Below are 16,186 nucleotides of genomic sequence, written 5' to 3'. Positions count from 1 at the left end.
AGAACAAAAAGGAGGTACAGAGGTACAATACTAGCCAGGGGCACGGCAAGCAGGGCAACTCAGCGAAAGAGATGGAAAGAGAGCGCCAAGAGGCTCTGACAGTTTGACAGTCTGACTCCGAGAGAGAGCGAGCACAGGGTTATACCGTTATTATGTCAGGAAAACTTTATCCATAATTTCATCCTCCTCCAATCTCCATAGAGAGTTAGAGACCCCCCTTGAATTGATGACATGGATTGATTCCACTCTGGAGTCTCTGCTAAGTCTGCTTCATCTCATCTGTTCTCTACTTTTGCAATATCCGCTCTCATCTTGCTTACTTCTCGGATAATCTCACTATATTGTTTATATTCCGCAGCAGAAACACCTCGGCTCGACATACCAGTACCAGTAGTAGTAGCAGCAGAAGTAGTTTGTTGGTAATAAGCCTCCAGCTGCTCTTCCACCTCCCGAATCCTACGTTTACACGCCATATGCTCACGATCGACATGTGCCGCGTGTGTCTGGAGCGCGGCCTCCCATTCAGGAGATTTGGTCTGCGAGAGCAGTTGAGCGCGTTGGACTTGGAGCTTCTTACTCATGCCTTCGGCCACAATTTGGCAGTACTCGGCTCGGGCTTTGGTGCTGCGCGAGACGGAGCCGTGTAGGACTTGTTCGAGAGTGCGAATGCACTTCTCCAGCGCTTGGCGGGAGAGTGCGTGGATGTGTGTGGCCTCGTGGGTGAGATGGAGGCGTGTTGCCGCGAGGGATTCTTCGAGGACGGCGATGTTGTCTTTTTGTCTTTGGATTCGAGCGGGCAGATCGTCGCCGTCGGAGTGTGCTTCTGGGGCAGAGATGCGGGCCAGTGTGACGAGGTCATCGAGTGCCGTTTTCCATATTTCTTTCGCAATGGGTTTGACGCTTTCCTGGCGGCGCTGTCAGTCATGTAGTTCTAGTTACCTTACCTATACAGACATATAGCATGATGGCAGCCTCACTTGAAATTTATCAATGTCTTCTCTCAACAACCCAGCATCTTCTTTGGGCATCTGTGACTGCAGAGCTGCGGCGATAATGGCCACGAGCTCCTGGAGCTATGTACTTTCGTTAGGTTGCGTTCAAGCATGAGAACAGTCCAGCCGACATGACACACCTCTGCGGGCAACTGGTCGCTCCTGTACGAGAGAGAGTCCAAATAGGACTTGATAATAGCCCGTTTGGTTGCCTCGCTTCGCGCCGCGCGGAGTTCCTGTCTCCTCATCAGTTTCTTCTGCGCACCACCTTCGCCATGAACGACATGATAGTCGACATCATCCCGTCTTCTTGCTTGCAACATCGGCACTCACTTCATCGAAAGCATTTCTCTCCTTTTGTACTTTCGGATCGACCTTGGTCGTGGCATTGGCGTTCAGCTTGTTCACGCACAAATCACGATACAGCGCCTCGAAGTTGGGATTGGCGGAGAGCACATCATTTCCTACTGCGGGTAGCATATTGGGTGGATTGTTGGTTGTTTGAGATTGTGAGCCGAGAAATGGAGTGGTGGTGGTGGTGGTGGTGGAGGAGGAAGTTGAGTGGAAGAGTGCTGAGGCTAGCCATGACTAAACAATTCGCAGATTCATCGCTGTTCCACGCTCTATACATCTAATTTACCTAGGAATTATACCTATGTTCAGGAATTTACTTTCATTGCAAAGGCCATTATCTATCACGCTCTGATGCAGACTCATAACAGACCCACGTACTCGCCGAGATCGAGCACGCGCGACCCATAGATGCCCAGGACTTCGACCACTGGTGCAATCAAGGGGAGCCCTACAAAGCTCATTAGAGCTCGGATGAAGAGCAGCATCGGGAGTAAGACCAGTCTGAGCAGATAGTCTTTCCAGATCAAGGACGGTCTGTGTCCACGACTGTATGTCGAATCCACAAACTCAAAGGGCAACTTGGCTCCGAGGTGCTCAGTGGCGACTCGTAAGCCGCTGCTGAAGCCGTCTTCATGAAAGCCATACTTGGTCCAGGCTCCACAATAACTCACACCTCGAGTGTTCTGTATCGCCTCGAGCCGCTCTTGTGCTTGCACAGATGCCACCGTATACAGCGGGTGCGTGTAATGGAACTTGCCTTGCGTCAGCGCTGGTTTCGGCTCGCTGTCGGGGTTCATCGTGACCAAAACATGGCCGTATTGATCTTCCGGGAAATGTTGAAGAATGTTCATGTTGTATGTGAGGCTGACGCCTGCAGGATGTGATTGCTGTGATGAGTGGGAATTCACCTAGAGGAGGTTGTTAGCGCGTCGTCTCGCAGATCAGAACCTGTAATACGAACCAGATAGTTCCAAGCAGTCCAAGTGGCTCGGCGTGTAGGCATATGCGTCAGATCGGAGTGGAGATAGCACGTGTTCTCGGTGGTCTGGAAGGCAGAGAAGATGTCATGTTCTTCCTGGCTCACGTTTTGTACACCCCGCGAAGACGGGACAAAGCTGCCTGCATCGGACGAGCTCGTGGAAGCACTCGAGTTCGACCTAGCCGATCTATTCGACCCGTGTTTGGCCAATATTGGCAGGACCTCGTCGCCGTGACATGCCAATACAACGTGGTCGAAATTCTCTTTATCGACCCTTTTGCTCTCGCGATTGATCCAGGCTACGCTCACTGGTCCTTTCGTATTGGGGGCCGGTCGTAGTACGTTGGCAACCTCGCAACGAGTGTGAACATGTAAGCGATCTTTGGGGAATTGCTCGAGTATAGCATCGATATATCTCCGTGAGCCGCCAGGTATCGTCAGCCACGGTGGTCGTTCTGCCAAGGTCGACAGTAGATGGTGATTCCACATGAATCGTATCAGAGTCTGAGCAGGAAACTCGAGACTGGCCTTGTCGGGCGAGGTACTCCAGACAGCAGCAGTCATGGGAATCAAGTAATCGTCACGGAACGCCTGCGAATAGCCCTCACGGTCCAGATACTGTCCAATGGTCAAGCTCGCAGCCTGCTCCTTCTTCTCAGCGGACGCGCCCAGTCTTCCAGCGGCGTCTGGATCGTCTGCGATCAGGTCCAGCGCGAACTGATTAAAGCGGATGATGTCGAAAATCAACCGCCAATGCTGCGGTCTGAATAGGTTGCGACGCTGAGCAAATATGCCTTTGCCCTCCCCTGACCATTCAAACTCGCCATGGTTCCGGGAGACACCAAAAGTCATCTCCGTACCAACGGGATCGACTCCGATCTGCTTGAGAAAGGCTAGGAAGTTTGGGTAGGTGGCGGCATTCATGACGATGAAGCCGGTGTCGACTTGAATCGTCTTGTCACCATATCGGAACGGCTGCGTGTTGGTATGACCACCGAGATCATTGGACTTTTCGAACAGATGAACGTCGTAATCGGTGTCTTTTAATGCCCAGGCTGCTCCCAGGCCAGCGCATCCACTGCCCACGATAGCGACCTTCTTCCTCTTCGGCGGCGCCATCTCCGTCCTCTTCTTCGCGCTGTTTGCCTCGGGTTGTTTGCGCCTGAAGAGGTTCATGAGAAGAGTGGCTGGCCGAGAGAGAAAAGACAATGACAACCAGCAGCGGCTGGGGCGATGGTTGGTTGAGAGGATGTCTTGTGGTGATGGATGATGGCGAGACTAGGACTACCTAAGACTTGGCTCCACTAGTTACTCCATCCAGGCAGTGCGGCTAGATGTGGTGGTTGGTACATGGATAACGTTATCAGCAGTGTCCTTCTCCATGATGGGGAAATTATCTTCCTAGGCATAAGGTCAGGTAGGTAGTCATTGATGGAAGCCTGTAGTAATAATTGATGGCCCTGCCTCTGGATATCACCTACCTAGTATATCTAACGTTCTTAGGGGAGGTAATGTAGATGGCGTGATGCTATAAATCGATCATCGCCCTTTGTAGCTCCAGCCACGCGCTAGTAACCCAACGACGCGTCCGGGTGCAGCTGCGCAAGGGCATACGAGGGAACGGTGGCGGTGCACTTCGGCGAATCGAGCAGCGACCATCCTGGAGGCATCGCAACACCACAACACTACGAACGACCGACTTCCTGACCTCACCTTGCTACTTCTACGACTACGACAACAACTGCACAGACTCTCGCGCACACCCCACCGCACCATTCCATACCCGAGAGATTAACGAGCAAACACTACTCCCATCACCGCCGCCGCCGCCACCTTTCACACCACCCGACCGGGGCCATCATGTCCAACTCACTCGACACCGAAGCTGGCTCCGAGCTGTTCAGCAACTACGAAGCCGAATTAAAGCTGGTGCAGGCAGACATCTCCCAGAAGCTCGACCAGATCCCCGAACTGTCCGGCGAACAGCGCAAAACATATGTCGCTCAGGCCGAGCGCGCCTTGGAAGAGGCCAGAGAACTGCTCGACTCGATGCGCCTCGAGAAGCAGAACATTCCTCAAGCCTGGAAAGTCAAAGTCAACCAGCGATTCCGCAACTATGAAAGCGACGTCGACGCAGCGAAGCGCAAACTGAAGAGCCTGGCGAGTAATGACCGTCAGGCGCTGTTCGGCAAGCGCTACACAGACAATCCCACACAGGACGATCAGTTGGAGCAGAGACAGCAGTTGCTCGGCGGCACAGACAGGTTGGAGAGGTCGAGTGGGAGACTACGAGAATCACAACGTATTGCGTTGGAGACAGAGGACATTGGTCGAAATACCCTCGCGGATCTGAGTAGACAGCGCGAGACTATTGAGCACACACGAGGCACGTTACTGGAAAGTGAAGGATATACGGATCGGAGCAATAAGACGTTGAAGGGCATGGCACGAAGGTATTTCCCAAGTTTATGGTGATGTTGGGCGACAATGGACTTTTCCAGTACTGACTGCGTCTTTAGAATGGCTACCAACAAGATCATCACCGTTGCGATTATTGCTGTGCTCGTGATACTCATCATCGCCGTCGTTGTGAGCAAATTCCGATGAGAATAGTTGGTTGTATGATGGGAGTTTCGGAGAGCGGACACGGACCACTGATACTTGTACATTCTCAAGCTAATGCCACAGTACCTACTTTCTTGAGGTAACAGGCCTCTTCTCTTTTTCAAATGTGGCCTGCAGCAATCGATTTCCGAGCGTCTTCGTTCCATCATGTCTTGTCCAAGGTCCCCAATTGCCTCCTCCAGTGTCAATTCCCATCGTCCACACCTATCCTTCGATACCTATCTATAGGGTAGGTATCACAGCACTCTCTCACAGTCCCTCCTCACGCCAGGAAGAATCCGCATTGAACAAAAAGTGGAAAAAGAACCTCCCACAACCGTCCGTCGGGTTGATCAATCAATTCCTCCCATCCATATCGCACACACCTAGACGGAGAGAGAAGTACCTAGTTTTATAATACTATTCTATAGGTAGACATATTTCTAATAGTAGGTAATCTGTAATAATTGTTTTTCGCTTTACTTAGCTCGAGTTATATATTTGAGGGTTTTGTGTGAATAAGCCCGCTTCGCTCTACTTACCTAATACCATAGTATATCCGTCGAGTTTTCTAACAACAATTCCCGGGAAGAAGCGTTTGAATAGGATAGTTGCCTGCACGCTACGAGACCGGATGCAGGTATCTATTGCGGGGTACCCTACAACCGACTGTACCTAGTTTTTGAGTGGGGTGGCTAGATACAGACAAGTACCTGTATGCAGGTGTTTTCTTTGCGGTGCCATACCTAAATTCGCATTTGACCTAAGGGGACTGGGTAGGTTCGAAAAAGGGATAAGTTACATACTTCAGGTACCTTACCTGACCTTATGGTCCAGGTTCTTATTTCATCTGGATGACGACGACGACGACGACGACGACAACGATGTCATTGAACGGCAGACTTCCAGAATCTCTTTATGCAGCGGGATTCAATGCTCATGGACAACTGGATTCAACAACGACTGAAGATGTCAAAACGTTTCAACCCATTGCCGGAACTGGCAGCGCGCAGTCGAGAGTTCTTTTCGCTGGGTGGAGTACGACTGTCATTGTTGTGGGAGATCGAATTCGTAGCGTCGGACATCAGAAAATAGACCACAAGTTGGATTTGGATGCGGATGCGGGCGTATTAAAGTCTGCCATTGGAGATCACGATGGTATGCTCGGGTGCCTTGATGAGAAAGGAAGACTCTATGTCGTTGAAGAACAAAGGCTAGTATGCAAATCTATGGATGCATCCCCACGAATTGGCTATCTTGCACAGGCATGCAATAATCGCATTGCCATGACAGCTATGCAGACTCCAGAAGGGCAAGTCTGCCATCTTACAGAGTTCGACACCTTTGAGAAGTTTCTTCACTGGTATGAGGATCCGAGTGGAGAATCCAACTATCCCGCGAGTCACCATATGCTTCCTGGACGTCCAAAGTCTCTCCAGGCGAACGTCGCGAATTTCCTTCTACTCATGGAACGCGGAGATGTCTGGACTTGGTGAGTAGGCCAGATCTTCTTACCAGGCTTGACATGCTTACGACAGACCCAGGGGCGATTCTCGATATCAGTCACTGGGGCGCGACGTCGCTGGTGACGGGGCGGTGCCTGCACATCGCCCGGGAGCAGTCGAAGCGCTAGGAGGCATTTCGATCAAGTTGATCGCTGCTGGAGGCTGGCAGGCTGCTGCTCTCTCAGAAGACGGTGCTCTTTACATTGTAAGTACTATCGCACTGCGATATCTCGACCGCGGAGCGCGATGAGGCGATACTGACTGCGTATTGACGGTTCTAGTGGGGAGCACAGACCCCTGGGAGTGAGCATTGCATCAAGGCTCTGATCCCCAGTGAAGTGAGCCTCGTGACCATCCCAGGCAACGCAGATGACGAGCCTCTTGATATCCTGGATGTCGGCATTGGGAGCGGTCACATAGCAGTTCTAACAGAAGGCAATGCACTGTATGTGGCAGGCCAAAACAACAACGGTCAGTTAGGTATTGGCCGAGAAGATGCCTTTGTCCATGAGTGGCAGGCAGTGATGGGCGTGTCTCGCGTCCAGGAGGTGATTTGCGCACCAATGGCCACGATCATGCAGATATGAGTCGCATGACAGGATTAGCGCTCAGCTCGCCATCCTCGTGATTCCTAGAGTCAGGTTGACCAGAAAGCCTGATAAGACGCAGATCTGCCGGCGACGACTCCAAACACCTTCCTCTCTCATCAGCCAGAACATGCCGCCTATAGGCCAGAAGAAACCTATTAAGTTTCCATACAGCAGATCTTCGAGCCCACCCGCATCTTCTGAGCCGAAGCTTCCTGTATCCTGAGTAGCATCCGTAGCTGGATTCGAACCATTGTCAAGCCACGTCTCTTCTAAAGCGATCAGCTCCTGACCAGTAGGCATAGTATCGGGCGTATGAGTGTGTGCCTGAATCGCGAGGAATTGCGCACGCAGTGCTGCAACCTCTGCAGTGGTGAAGCCTGCCGATAGCAAACGATCAAAGCCGCGAGGCGCGAGTGTTGTGGTCGTTTCATGATGCTGTTGGTAGCCAGGAGTGGTAGAGGCAGCAGTCTTTGAGCGCAGAGCATCATCTGCCGTCTGCGCCGCTTCTTTCTCCAGGTCCAAGTCCTCTGCTGTCAGAACATCGCCTATCGAGCAGTGAATATACACCCTCGCGGCCACTGTTGCCGGTTCTCGCGCGGGCTGCTTCCCTTTTGCCTTTGCACTTTTGTTCTCATCATCGCGCCGAGGCGGTGCCTGTGTGATGGTGACGCTCCTCGATAGTGCCGCATCGTCGACAAGGACTTTGCCGGAGTGGATCAAGCGAAGACGAGCTCGGGAGGTTGGCGCTGGCAGCTGGTCGCGGATCAAGAGTTTCAGAGACGCGATGGAGATGCTGCTCGGCTGGGCAACACTCAAGACCACATCCGAATCGGAGGTCGAGAAGCGGACCACGATATCGATCGGCTTGTCTGCCGGTGGCATGTTCGTTGTCTTGGGGTCATCTGTGAGGGATCGGGCAATAATAATGCGAGCTCCAAGCTCACAGAGGTAGGAGGTGGAGGTACACCTCCCGTTCCCGAGCTGCCGCCGTATCTAGCTAGTTCTAGTAGGAGGTAGCGCAAGCAATCGGACAACCAAACATCTCATATCAAGTGCTTTCTAACCCACCTAGCCTAGGTACCTTATACCCTCTCAGCTTTCACCCTCATCATCTCGTTAAGACGACGGATCTGTACAATGCCTATCGTTCATATCGTCTTGTTCGAGTTCAAGCCAACGACCACTCACGCTCAGGTAGAAGATGTCAGTCGCTCACATGTACATTGCATTTCCCTCTCATCTCCACCAAGACTGACATCATCCACCGCCTCAGGTCTGCACTCGAATGCTAGCATTGCAAGAAAAGTGCTTGCACCCAAAAACCAACCAGAAATATGTCGTTTCGAGCACGGGAGGACGAGACAGTAAGTATCTATCTACAGCCGTTTGACACTTGGAATCAGAACAGACACGACTGACGGTTATACAATTGTAGCAAGTCCGGAGGGGCTACAAGTAGTACTCTCGCCCGCTATCAGTCCCAAGCATCCCAAGCTAACTCCTTCGGGTTTAGGGCGGCTTCTCACATGGATTCGTCAGCCAGTTTGAGAGCGAGGAGGACCGCAAATACTACCTGGAGAAGGACCCCGCACATCTGGAATTTGTGGCGAGCCTGAAGGATGTGATTCAGAATGTCAGAGTGGTGGACTTTGAGCCGGGAAAGTTCTAGGTGGTCGTTTTCCATGCTGCTACTGCTCCTATTGCCATGCCACGCTATGCCAAAGACATGTTTACACCAAAAGCTCCGGAATGGCCTCCTGCAACGGAAGATGCTACATCAATGCGATAATTAAGTCGAGGCTACCCTACGCTGAAAGATTCGCCACAGCCACATTGTTCAGCTATCGATTTTGTTAGCAATTGGTCTTCCCCAATTCAAGCATGGTTGTACTCACTGATATTGGGATTCTTGAAGATGAACCTCGCACTAAGCTTGTCCTCTAACCAATCCATCTCGCTTCCAATGATGCTGAATAATGCCTTGCTGTCGATCAATACTTTGACGCCATCTTGCTCTACTGTTTCGTCGAATGCGCCAGGCTTGTCCACATACTCCAGATGATACGCCAGTCCACTGCAACCTCTATTCTTCACTCCTATTCGTATGAGCTTACTCTCCGGCTGCTCGAATAATTCCTTCAACTGTTCTACAGCTTTCGCAGACAGCTTTATCGGCGCCTTCCGGGGTCTGAGCTTGCTCTTCTTAGGCTTCGCCACTGTCCCTAGACCAGTACTTGCTGACGTAGCTGTCTGAGATGGCGTTGTCGGCGTCGTGCCCACCGTTGCTTTGCTCTTCTGTGCCTCCAATTCTCCCAGTGCTATGCTCGGTGGACTGTCTGTTCTCTGCCAGGGTGCCGTAGGCGGCCATGTTTGTTGTGAATGTCCAGATATACTTGTCTCTGGCGACCCGCTATTTTTTGGTGGCGGCATGTCAGTGCCTAATGTTTGCGGCCGATGTGCTGATTCCGTCATCAAAGGGCGCTTCGAAGATGTTGCTCGAGACTGGAAGGAGGAGAATGGACATCGTCGAGCCCTGAGGCAATATGCGCATCGCCGATTCGCCGCTGGCTGCGCTGTGAAACGGAACATTGTGGATATTGAGGGCGCTGATGTTCTGAAGGAGGCCATGACTGCGTGTGTGGTTCCAAAGGTGTATGGCGGAGGAGAGGGTAGAGTGGTACGGGTGATGTAGGTATCTTGGTGGCATATACTTTGTGTATACAATGTTGTACTCTTCCAGATGACCGGTGACGTTCCGATCCCGCACAAGCCCTTGTCGGCGAATAATGCGGGTAAGCCGCACTCGAAGTGTTCTGAGTGGTCGAAGTCAGAATTCTGGATCCATCCAGCTGAGTCAGCCACTTTGTCGCGTTTCCAGCTTCGTCCCTGCGCGTTGAGCAGCCACGGTTAGGTAGGTAACAACCACTTCCTCTGGTAGCGCCGCAATCATCACCATCCGAGCCACACCTGTACTGCACTATCGAACACACGCCAGTACAAATTCCATCTCGGGAGGCGTACTGCAGAGGTCCAATTCGACCATGGCTACCAACGGAGCTGTTGCGCCAGCACCTGCTGCAGCGCAGACAGGAAACGTGCCTGTGCAGATCAGCGAAGTTCGCCAAACCAACTCACGCGAAAACCGAACTGCAGCGCACTCTCATATCAAAGGACTCGGCTTGCGACCAGATGGCACGGCAGATCCCAACGGGGGAGGCTTTGTTGGACAAACTGCAGCGAGAGAAGCATGCGGCGTTGTGGTTGACCTCATTCGCGCGAAGAAGATGGCGGGCAAGGCAGTAATGTTGGCAGGTGGACCGGGCACAGGCAAGACGGCGTTAGCGTTGGCAGTGAGCCAGGAACTGGGCACGAAGGTGCCATTCTGTCCAATGACGGGGAGCGAGGTGTACAGCGCAGAAGTAAAGAAGACAGAGGCGCTGATGGAGAACTTCAGGAGAGCCATTGGCCTCCGCGTGCAGGAACGCAAGGAGGTATACGAAGGCGAGGTGGCGGAGCTGTCTCCCGAAGAAACAGAAAACCCATTGGGCGCATACGGGCGGACGATCTCGCATTTGCTTATCACATTGCGAAGCTCGAAAGGCACCAAAAAGCTGAGACTGGACCCGAGCATCTACGAGGCAATACAGAAAGAGCGCGTGCGGCTGGGAGACGTCATATATATCGAAGCAAATACGGGAGCCGTGAAAAGGGTGGGAAGATCGGACGCCTTTTCGACCGAATTTGATCTTGAAGCCGAGGAATACGTGCCTGTCCCCAAAGGCGACGTGCACAAGAAGAAAGACATCGTACAAGACGTGACTTTGCATGATCTGGACGTTGCAAATGCAAGACCGCAAGGTGGTCAAGATGTGATGAGCATGATGGGTCAGTTGATGAAGCCACGCAAGACAGAGATTACGGAGAAGCTGCGTGGAGAAATCAACAAGGTCGTCAACAAGTACATCGACCAGGGCATCGCAGAACTTGTCCCAGGCGTGCTGTTCATCGATGAGGTGCACATGCTTGACATTGAATGCTTCACGTACCTGAACCGCGCTCTCGAGTCGACCATTTCGCCGATTGTCATTCTCGCCTCGAATAGAGGACAAACCACTATACGCGGTACGGGCTCTGTGCAGGCGAACGACCCAGGTCTCATCTCTGCCCATGGAATTCCTCCGGATCTCCTTGCGCGTCTACTGATCGTGCCGACTCATCCCTACACCGGCAGCGAGATTCGAACCATCATCCAGACACGCGCCAAGCTTGAATTTGCAACGCCCACTGCTCCGCAGCTCGCGGACAACCCACAGGCTCTGAAGGTGTCTGCAACACTTAGCCCCGAAGCCTTGGAAGAACTCACGAAGCGAGGCGAGACTGTGTCCTTGAGATATGCGCTGCAATTGCTATCACCCTCGAGCATCCTCGCACGCGCACGTGGCAGTGAAGGGAACGTTATCAGCGCTTCCGACATCGATGAAGCCACATCATTGTTCTGGGATGCTGGGCGAAGTGCCAATCAATTGCGTGAGCAGGCTTCCATGTTCATCTCGTGAGCATTCTGGGATGCTCCGCTCAAGCAAATGCCTGAAATCAGTGATATTTTCCGTCCTGAGAGCTGAGCTGGTAGTCCGGCTACAGAGCTGCGAGCATGCAACAAGATCCTGCATTGCGGAACCAGATCCAATGCCCTGCAGGCCGAACGGCCTCGCGTGCGATTACGAGGGCAGCAGCGGATCCCGTTCCTACCATCAGCCACTGTGGTAGCGTCTCCCGCTTTGAGCTAGGTGACCAGACAGAGGAGATTCGCTTTATGCATGTAGGCATGGCCAAGCTCACGTCTTGCCATAGTTGTAGTAGCACTATCACCCAAAGGAGTTTGTGATGGACCACAGACCCGTACAGCGTGTGCGAGTCATATGGCAGCAGCATCTGATGCATTCCTCCTCATTCACAGCGACCGAGAGGATGATTGATTGCTTGATAATAAACGGTAGTATTCATCAATAAGCAGTGACAGTTCAATTCTTCGTCGCCGCACCTCACTCCAAGTTTCATTGACATGTCGGCACGCTCAGAACCGAAACGGGGTATTAACGTCCCACACGATCGCATGCTCTCCACCCTGGTGACGGCAGCAAAGCTGCTATTCGACGCATCGCGTAATCCAGACTTTACCAAAGATAGCCCATTCGCTCTGAATGCTCTACGAAAAGCAACTTCCTTGTCGAAACCATATCTGGTCAGGTTGGAGCAAGAATTAGCCCGACACAATGTACAGACTACTGCCCCTGACCACCGCCAAGTGAGAGCGTCGAAGGCGGTGCAGTTTCGAGATGTATTACGGAAGGTCATGAAGATTGCGCAAGATCTGACCAAGACGAGGAGCCGGAGACCACGTGAGTCGGTACGCTTGTCGTTGCTGAGTGATGTTCATCAATACCTCGGTCTCGAAGTGGCGAGGGCAATGAGGGAGGTGAAGAGGCTCGAGCATACTCTAGAGGGTAAGCACAAGCGACACAGGCATCGCAGACATCGCAGTAGTACAGACAAGCCCGAGGAGCATGCGCATCACAATACCGGAGAGAGTGAAGGAGGAAATGCAGTCGAGATATCGCGCGAAATGGTGAGCCTCACGTCTCGCGCCTCTCATCACGCCGAAGAAGAAGACAAACACTCAGCAAGACCAGATGAGGTAAAGACGACAGCAGCTCAAGATTCAGTACAACAAGTACCACACGATGTGGCGAGCCTTGCGTCCGCTGCATCGCATCATACTGTGGCTGCCGCACCACCACAATCTCCAAAGGACATTATTCCAGCAGAAGACGCGGCGGGATCAACACATACCCACCATACGACCCCAGCGCCTTCCGTGCAGCTCAATCGAGCACAGTCACAAACCACTCCAGAGCTCAATGATCGTGAGCATCCCCACAGCCCTCCATCACCATCCGTGAAGACCAGCACCCACAGCAAAGAGCCCATCGCAAATCCCGTCTCTCGTACAACGAGTCGTCACGGCTCCCCCTCCACACGAGGAACTCCAACGCCACCATCCGAAACGAGCTTCGACAGGAGAATTTCCGCTGCGCATGCAAGACTCGATTCTGTGGAGAAGGTGCTTGCTAGTCCTTCGCGACCTGACCCTCTCTCGGAGCAGAATCTTTCTCGACATAATTTTTCACAGAAGAGCGGTAGTAGTAGTAGTAAGCGTTCGAAACACGGCTCGGGCACGAAGAAGGATGGTGGTGATGAGAGGGAGTCGAAGTTGTCGCTTGCTGCGGGTTCTGAACAGCTTGGATCGTCAAAGGAGGAGAAGGCGGGGGAGGAGGAGTCTAAGGGGAAGGGGGAGGTGGAGGGTGGGAAAACGACGTCTAGAGGTACAGGTAGTCGGGCATCTAGTCACCATTCGAGACGGGAAGAAGCAAAGATAAAGTCTGGAACGAGTGTTCATGCCAGCCATGTGTCCTCTTCTTCATCAAGAAAAGGTGATGAGAACAAACCAAAGTCGTCACCCTCCGCGACGTCAGAACAGCACGGATCGGCGAAGTCGTCCTCGTCCTCGTCCAAGGGAAAACTCAAAGTGGAAGATGGGAAAACGACGTCTAGTCACGCATCTACATCTACTCACCACTCCAAGCTTAAACAAGCAACACCAATACAGTCTGGAACGAGTGCTCACGCAAGCCATGCCTCTTCCTCCTCCTCTCCATCCCCAATCTTACCTGATATCAGCAAAAAGAAAACATCTCCTCCTTCTTCTACTTCCTCGACGAAAAATAGCACTAATAACAACAAAGTTCGCGCACAGAAGAAGTCTGAGTCAAATATAGTGGAATTGCCTGAACAAGAAGAAGGAGAAGCAGAAGAAGGAGAACAACAACAACAACAACAACAACAACAACAAGTATTATCATCATTCACGTTGGAACAGCAGCAGCAGGATGAAATGGATAGGGAGAGGGAGAGGGACAGGGAGAGGTTGTGAACTTTTGCTTCGGAGGGAAAGACAGGTATGAGGTGTCGGGTCCATTGGAGCGGGGAAAGGATTGGGGTTGTGGAGTTGTGGAGTTGGTTACACATGTACATGTAACATGTACAGATAGTTGGTCCCAGGGGGATGGGGAGGTTCATGCAGGTCTTCTATTTCTATATCTTTCTTTCATCTTCCTTCCTTCCTTCCTTCTTGTGCCAGGAGAACTACCCCATTTAGTCAAATACATGTCCAGTACCTAACATAGGTACAGGTAGGTATCTTAATTTCCACGTTGTTTTCGCCTGACTGGGTACAGGTACATCTAGGAGGTAACAGGTAACATGAATGATGAAGTTCAGTTGGCTTCATTCTTTCTACTTACCCTTTCCATCAATCAAATCATTCCAACAACAAACAATACCAGGTTCTCTATGATGAACCTCCCTAAACTCACGTCCCTAAACTAATGTAACTCACCAAAAAACCCTTGTCTGTGTAATCATCTTCTTCCCATCACCAACATGTACAGTACCTAACCTAACCTAACCTACACTAGGAGGTACACTACACTACACTACACTACTTTGTAGGAGAAATGGTCCCACTCTAGAACAAACATCATATATATATATATATATATATATATATATATATATATATATATATATATATATATATATATACCTGACCTAAGGTAGTATAGTAAGCCTTAGGCCTTAAAGAGGTGTTCTATATATAAGGTATATATAATACCTAGGTCCTGAGGTCTGTTTTTACCTACTTGTAGGAAAGGCTATACCTTTTTTGATGATCCGAGAGGAAGGATTGCAATTTACATGTACCTCCTACCTTACTGCCTTCTACTAGGTAGGAGGTACCTCTACGTAGGAGGTAGGAGATACATGTAGTAACTAACTACATGTACTGTACCCCGGGCCGTTTGAGGAAAGGAACAAGGAACAAAAGGAAAACTGTCCCGCGACCCGTGTCCGCGTCTCCTCCCCGCGTGCGGTTTGGTTCCGTCGTTATTCCCGGCTTACCTAGGAGGCAGTTTTTTTTTCTTTTTCTTTTTTCTTTTTTCTTTTTCGGTTTTGTTGGAGGGTTGGGAGGAAGGTAAAGGTCATGGCCTTGATTGACTATTGTTTGCAGTTATTTTATAGACGAGCCTGTAGGATATAGTAGGACCAATTGGACAGGGTCTTGAAGCGCGCAAGAGGGAAGAGGCTCTGGGGCGGGTCAGCGGTCAGCGGTAGTGGAGGCGGTAGGCATAGCCGTCCAGCTGGTGCTAGGACGGGGAGGGAAGTAGTCGAGAGATAATTCCATGTCTCATCGCCACTTGATGTACAGATCGACATGCCATTCTGGTATACCTACATGTAGGTATGTACCGAGGTATACAATTGGCAACAATTTATACAAATGCTTATCAAAAACTCCTTACCTGGTACAGAGTACAGTGGCCTCAGTAGTAGTACAGTAGTACCCAGGTAATAACTAAAAAGAGACAGCCGATGCTCCGGTCTCGGGTCATTTTTTCCCCCATCCGAGAGGGTGCGAGCCTCTCCATTCTCCACAGTCTCGGCTCAACCACGTCAGTTGCCTCCTGATTTAAGTTATTCCACGTGGCGAACCGACATGCTCATTGCTTGCTGTTTTCCCGGATATCTCACTCTCTGTTGTTGAGTCTGTTTTGCTTCCATTCTCTGGTCATCTCATCATTACCTGGTAGGTACCTCATATGTATACCTCCTTAATCTGTCTGCATTTACTCTACATTGAGTACTCTGTACGGCACACGAATACCTGTATAAGGTACCTCTCTTCTCCTTCTTCTTTCCTCTTAGGGTACAAGTGTGCTCCAGTCCAGTGGCGGCGAGCCATTTCGCCTCCGGCCTCCCGTATCGCCGGGTATGCCCGGTGTCGCTTAGTTATGCTGGGGTCAACCGATATTCAGATGGTGAGTGGTGAGTGGTGAGTGGTGAGTGGTGAGTGGTGGTTGGTGGTGAAGCGAGGGCGAGGAAAAGGTGCCACTCTACTGCCCACTGCCCACTACCCACTACCCACTGCCACTACCCACGGACGGGAAAGCCTTCTTCTTCTTCTTCGGCCTGACCGAGAAGAGCTTCTCCCTCTCTCTCTTTCCCTCCCGTCTCCCGTCTCCCGTCTCTCTTCCTCTTTCTCTT

At 51.4% G+C, this 16,186-nt stretch overlaps 9 protein-coding genes across 9 annotated transcripts; 5 read left to right on the top strand and 4 right to left on the bottom strand.

Moving 5' to 3' along the window:
* Positions 1-275: 275 nt before the first annotated feature.
* Positions 276-1,472, bottom strand: SEPMUDRAFT_55371 (uncharacterized protein; the record flags this gene model as incomplete). Its single annotated transcript, XM_016909356.1, has 4 exons — positions 276-905; positions 978-1,073; positions 1,133-1,228; positions 1,326-1,472. 4 exons carry the CDS (start codon positions 1,470-1,472, stop codon positions 276-278), a joined length of 969 nt encoding a protein of 322 aa, XP_016764371.1.
* Positions 1,473-1,574: 102 nt separating this feature from the next.
* Positions 1,575-3,551, bottom strand: SEPMUDRAFT_129230 (FAD/NAD(P)-binding domain-containing protein). The gene is made up of 2 exons (XM_016902266.1): positions 2,308-3,551; positions 1,575-2,254 (listed from the first exon to the last, which is right to left on the bottom strand). The coding sequence occupies exons 1-2, from the start codon at positions 3,499-3,501 to the stop codon at positions 1,706-1,708; spliced, it is 1,743 nt and encodes a 580-aa protein (XP_016764370.1). The 5' UTR covers positions 3,502-3,551; the 3' UTR covers positions 1,575-1,705.
* A 506-nt stretch (positions 3,552-4,057) lies between these two features.
* SEPMUDRAFT_75191 (V-snare-domain-containing protein) lies at positions 4,058-5,082 on the top strand. Its single transcript, XM_016910101.1, has 2 exons — positions 4,058-4,778; positions 4,845-5,082. The coding sequence occupies exons 1-2, from the start codon at positions 4,186-4,188 to the stop codon at positions 4,930-4,932; spliced, it is 681 nt and encodes a 226-aa protein (XP_016764369.1). The 5' UTR covers positions 4,058-4,185; the 3' UTR covers positions 4,933-5,082.
* Positions 5,083-5,769: 687 nt separating this feature from the next.
* Positions 5,770-7,929, bottom strand: SEPMUDRAFT_145546 (uncharacterized protein). The gene has a single exon (XM_016903121.1). It carries the CDS (start codon positions 7,904-7,906, stop codon positions 7,043-7,045), a length of 864 nt encoding a protein of 287 aa, XP_016764367.1. The 5' UTR covers positions 7,907-7,929; the 3' UTR covers positions 5,770-7,042.
* SEPMUDRAFT_26234 (RCC1/BLIP-II protein) lies at positions 5,844-6,952 on the top strand (the record flags this gene model as incomplete). Its single annotated transcript, XM_016908405.1, has 3 exons — positions 5,844-6,421; positions 6,474-6,639; positions 6,716-6,952. Coding segments are annotated over 3 exons (981 nt in total), but the record flags the coding sequence as incomplete, so codon positions are not given.
* Positions 7,930-8,108: 179 nt separating the features above from the next.
* Positions 8,109-9,699, bottom strand: SEPMUDRAFT_121822 (uncharacterized protein). The gene is made up of 4 exons (XM_016901733.1): positions 8,920-9,699; positions 8,460-8,865; positions 8,298-8,388; positions 8,109-8,227 (listed from the first exon to the last, which is right to left on the bottom strand). Exons 1-2 carry the CDS (start codon positions 9,611-9,613, stop codon positions 8,825-8,827), a joined length of 735 nt encoding a protein of 244 aa, XP_016764365.1. The 5' UTR covers positions 9,614-9,699; the 3' UTR covers positions 8,109-8,227; positions 8,298-8,388; positions 8,460-8,824.
* On the top strand, positions 8,162-8,693 carry SEPMUDRAFT_137053 (dabb-domain-containing protein; the record flags this gene model as incomplete). Its single annotated transcript, XM_016902824.1, has 4 exons — positions 8,162-8,227; positions 8,298-8,388; positions 8,460-8,479; positions 8,538-8,693. 4 exons carry the CDS (start codon positions 8,162-8,164, stop codon positions 8,691-8,693), a joined length of 333 nt encoding a protein of 110 aa, XP_016764366.1.
* Positions 9,700-9,964: 265 nt separating the features above from the next.
* Positions 9,965-12,040, top strand: SEPMUDRAFT_145545 (AAA family ATPase pontin). Its single transcript, XM_016903120.1, has one exon. The coding sequence runs from the start codon at positions 10,066-10,068 to the stop codon at positions 11,578-11,580; it is 1,515 nt and encodes a 504-aa protein (XP_016764364.1). The 5' UTR covers positions 9,965-10,065; the 3' UTR covers positions 11,581-12,040.
* Positions 12,041-12,086: 46 nt separating this feature from the next.
* On the top strand, positions 12,087-14,015 carry SEPMUDRAFT_129224 (uncharacterized protein; the record flags this gene model as incomplete). Its single annotated transcript, XM_016902265.1, has 1 exon — positions 12,087-14,015. The coding sequence occupies one exon, from the start codon at positions 12,087-12,089 to the stop codon at positions 14,013-14,015; it is 1,929 nt and encodes a 642-aa protein (XP_016764363.1).
* Positions 14,016-16,186: the final 2,171 nt, after the last annotated feature.

The sequence above is a fragment of the Sphaerulina musiva genome, assembly GCF_000320565.1.
Source record: "Sphaerulina musiva SO2202 unplaced genomic scaffold SEPMUscaffold_1, whole genome shotgun sequence".
NCBI lineage: Eukaryota > Fungi > Ascomycota > Dothideomycetes > Mycosphaerellales > Mycosphaerellaceae > Sphaerulina > Sphaerulina musiva.
Note: the sequence above shows the minus strand (reverse complement) of the source record. Positions and strands in the feature narration are given on the sequence as shown.